General features: G+C 41.9%; 1 protein-coding gene across 1 annotated transcript; it reads left to right on the forward strand.

Annotated features, from left to right (window-relative positions):
* Positions 1-1,184: 1,184 nt before the first annotated feature.
* On the forward strand, positions 1,185-2,105 carry LOC121310795 (Fc receptor-like protein 1; the record flags this gene model as incomplete). Its single annotated transcript, XM_041243721.1, is given in 3 exon segments — positions 1,185-1,268; positions 1,271-1,471; positions 1,777-2,105. Coding segments are annotated over 3 exon segments (614 nt in total), but the record flags the coding sequence as incomplete, so codon positions are not given.
* Between the last annotated feature and the right edge of the window lie 316 nt (positions 2,106-2,421).

Genomic DNA, 2,421 nt, shown 5'->3' on the forward strand with positions numbered 1-2,421 from the left:
TGTTATAAATGGTTTTAATGTGCATTTAAATATTAAAAGCACCAGTAAAGCAGTGGAGTCCCTTTCAATCCTTGTAGCTGCTGGTCACTCTCTTTTAAGCAGTGCCAGCCCTGGTAGACTGTGATGAAACAGCAATGTTAGCGCTCGTGGTTTTACTGAGTGTAGAGATTAGCAACTCCCTCACACATTCCTTGAGATGATTGCTTTTTGTTCACAAACTTCTATTTCTAGTTTCCTGGGTTTATTTAACAGATAGATTCTTACCGTATTGTATTTCCTTGAGGAATAATACAGGATACAAACAGGAGAGGGAGAGGAGTGCTGAGTGCTGTCTGATCTTCTCTGATCTTCTGCCTCTACAGAACGTCCCCAGCCTGTGCTGACCCAGGAGCCTCCATGGACACAGCTATACGAATCAGATAATGTTACACTGAGATGTCGGGTTCCGGGGCATTACACTGGCTGGACATTCACATGGTACAAAGCTGGGAGGCAAGTTCCAGTATACCAGGATTCCTACAACAGAAGAGATGGTGATAGATACACAATTAGCTCTGCTACTAGATACCACAGTGGGGAATATACCTGTAAAGGTGAAAGGAGCGGTAACCCATCGTACTCTAAAACAAGCAATGCTCTCACACTGACAGTATCAGGTAACTCATTTCAAACACTCTGAATTCTAACAATTTGATCCTCTCATCTATTGTAGACTCCAGACGGGGCGCTTTGTCTCCCTACTGTCTTCCTACCTGAGTGCTGTGTGCTCCTGCCTCCTCTCTTTCTCCCTGCATTTTCACCACAAACACACTGAGAGAGTTCCCCTGTTTCCTCCTCTCCTCCGCCCTTCTTTCCTTCTCATCGGTGTGAGTGCTGTCTGCCCCTCCATTCCATTTCTGTCACCTTCACACACTGAGAGGATTCCTCAATCTACACTGAACTGTTCCTGCCTTCTCATCAGTGAGACTGAGTACCCCCTCTCTGTCTCCCTCTATCCTTTCACAAACACACACTGGGAAGGTATTCCATGTCCCTCTGGGATACACATGCACATGTAAAGTGTCTACAATAGTTACATAATAACAAGTGGTTTAAAATGCACAGTTACAGAGTCTAGAGGGTCAAGTTTTTTTTGAATGAAAGATGGAAATGTGCACCTAAAGCTGTTGTCTCCTTTATTTCAGTGTACACTCCGAAGTCTGTACTGTCCCAGGAGCCTGCAGGAGAGATATTCGAAGGAGACTCAGTGACCCTGAACTGTAGGGTTTTGATGGCTGGAGATATCTCTGGTATAAAGACAGTCAGTCCAGTACTCCAGTGTACCAGACTGACAGCAGCAGTGGAACTGGAGCCGGATACACAATCAGAGCTGCTGCTGTGTCCCACAGTGGAGAGTACTGGTGTCGAGCTGAAAGGGGGAGCAAACCGTTTTACTCACAATACAGCAGTGCTGTCAGGATACAAGTATCACGTGAGTGACTGAACTGAGCCTGTAAGAAAGATGGCAGCCAGCCGTAGATAAAATTAAAAAGTCTCAGTATTAGACCAAAAGAAGATTACTTTGTAGCTCTATTTCCTTTAAATTAAAATAGATATGATGCAGAAACAAAGTTATTTGACTGATTATTTACTGCTTTTAATTAATATTATTTTAAAGAGCAAATTAAGTTTATCATTAAAGACCCCCTTTCTCTTTATATTAATTTCCTTTTATTTATTTATCTTTATCTAAATGGCAGGGAACACTGCAATTAAATCATCTTTATATTTCTCCAGCGCTGCCCCAGACTACACTCACCCTGGAGCCTCCACTCCCAGAGATATTCACCGGGGAGGCAGTCACTCTGAGGTGTGGGGTTCAGGGGGGTTCTGCTGGCTGGAAATATCTCTGGTTCAAAGACAGTGAGGACACTCCAGTGCTCCAGACTGCTGGCCGCAGTATAACTGATGACAGCTACACCATCACTGCAGCTGCTGTATCTGACCAGGGCCAGTACTGGTGTCGAGGACAAAGAGGAGATGAGCCACTCTCCTCACAGCTCAGTGATAAAGTGATATTAAACATAACTGGTGAGTTTATTAACCCATCTGAATGCTCCAAATAGATTAAATGTTTTCGCTGCGACTATGCAGATATCCAATGCTTTTCAATGGGCCCTTATAGTTTCAACTCTTACAACTGCAAGCAATCAGTCAATCAATCAATCAATCTTTATTTCTTATATAGGGTGTTTCATAATAAATCACCTCAAAGCGCTTTACAGATTAAAAAGAAATAATAACAATAATTTACAAAACAATTTAGAGAAATAGTAAAAGATAAAATGATACAATACCCCTTTAAATGAATACATCAAAATACTTTTAAAAAGTCATTTTAATTCTTAAAGCAGTGAGAAAAACAGGTAGTATAAAAAATCT

Source organism: Polyodon spathula, unplaced genomic scaffold (assembly GCF_017654505.1).
Source record: "Polyodon spathula isolate WHYD16114869_AA unplaced genomic scaffold, ASM1765450v1 scaffolds_2540, whole genome shotgun sequence".
Lineage (NCBI taxonomy): Eukaryota > Metazoa > Chordata > Actinopteri > Acipenseriformes > Polyodontidae > Polyodon > Polyodon spathula.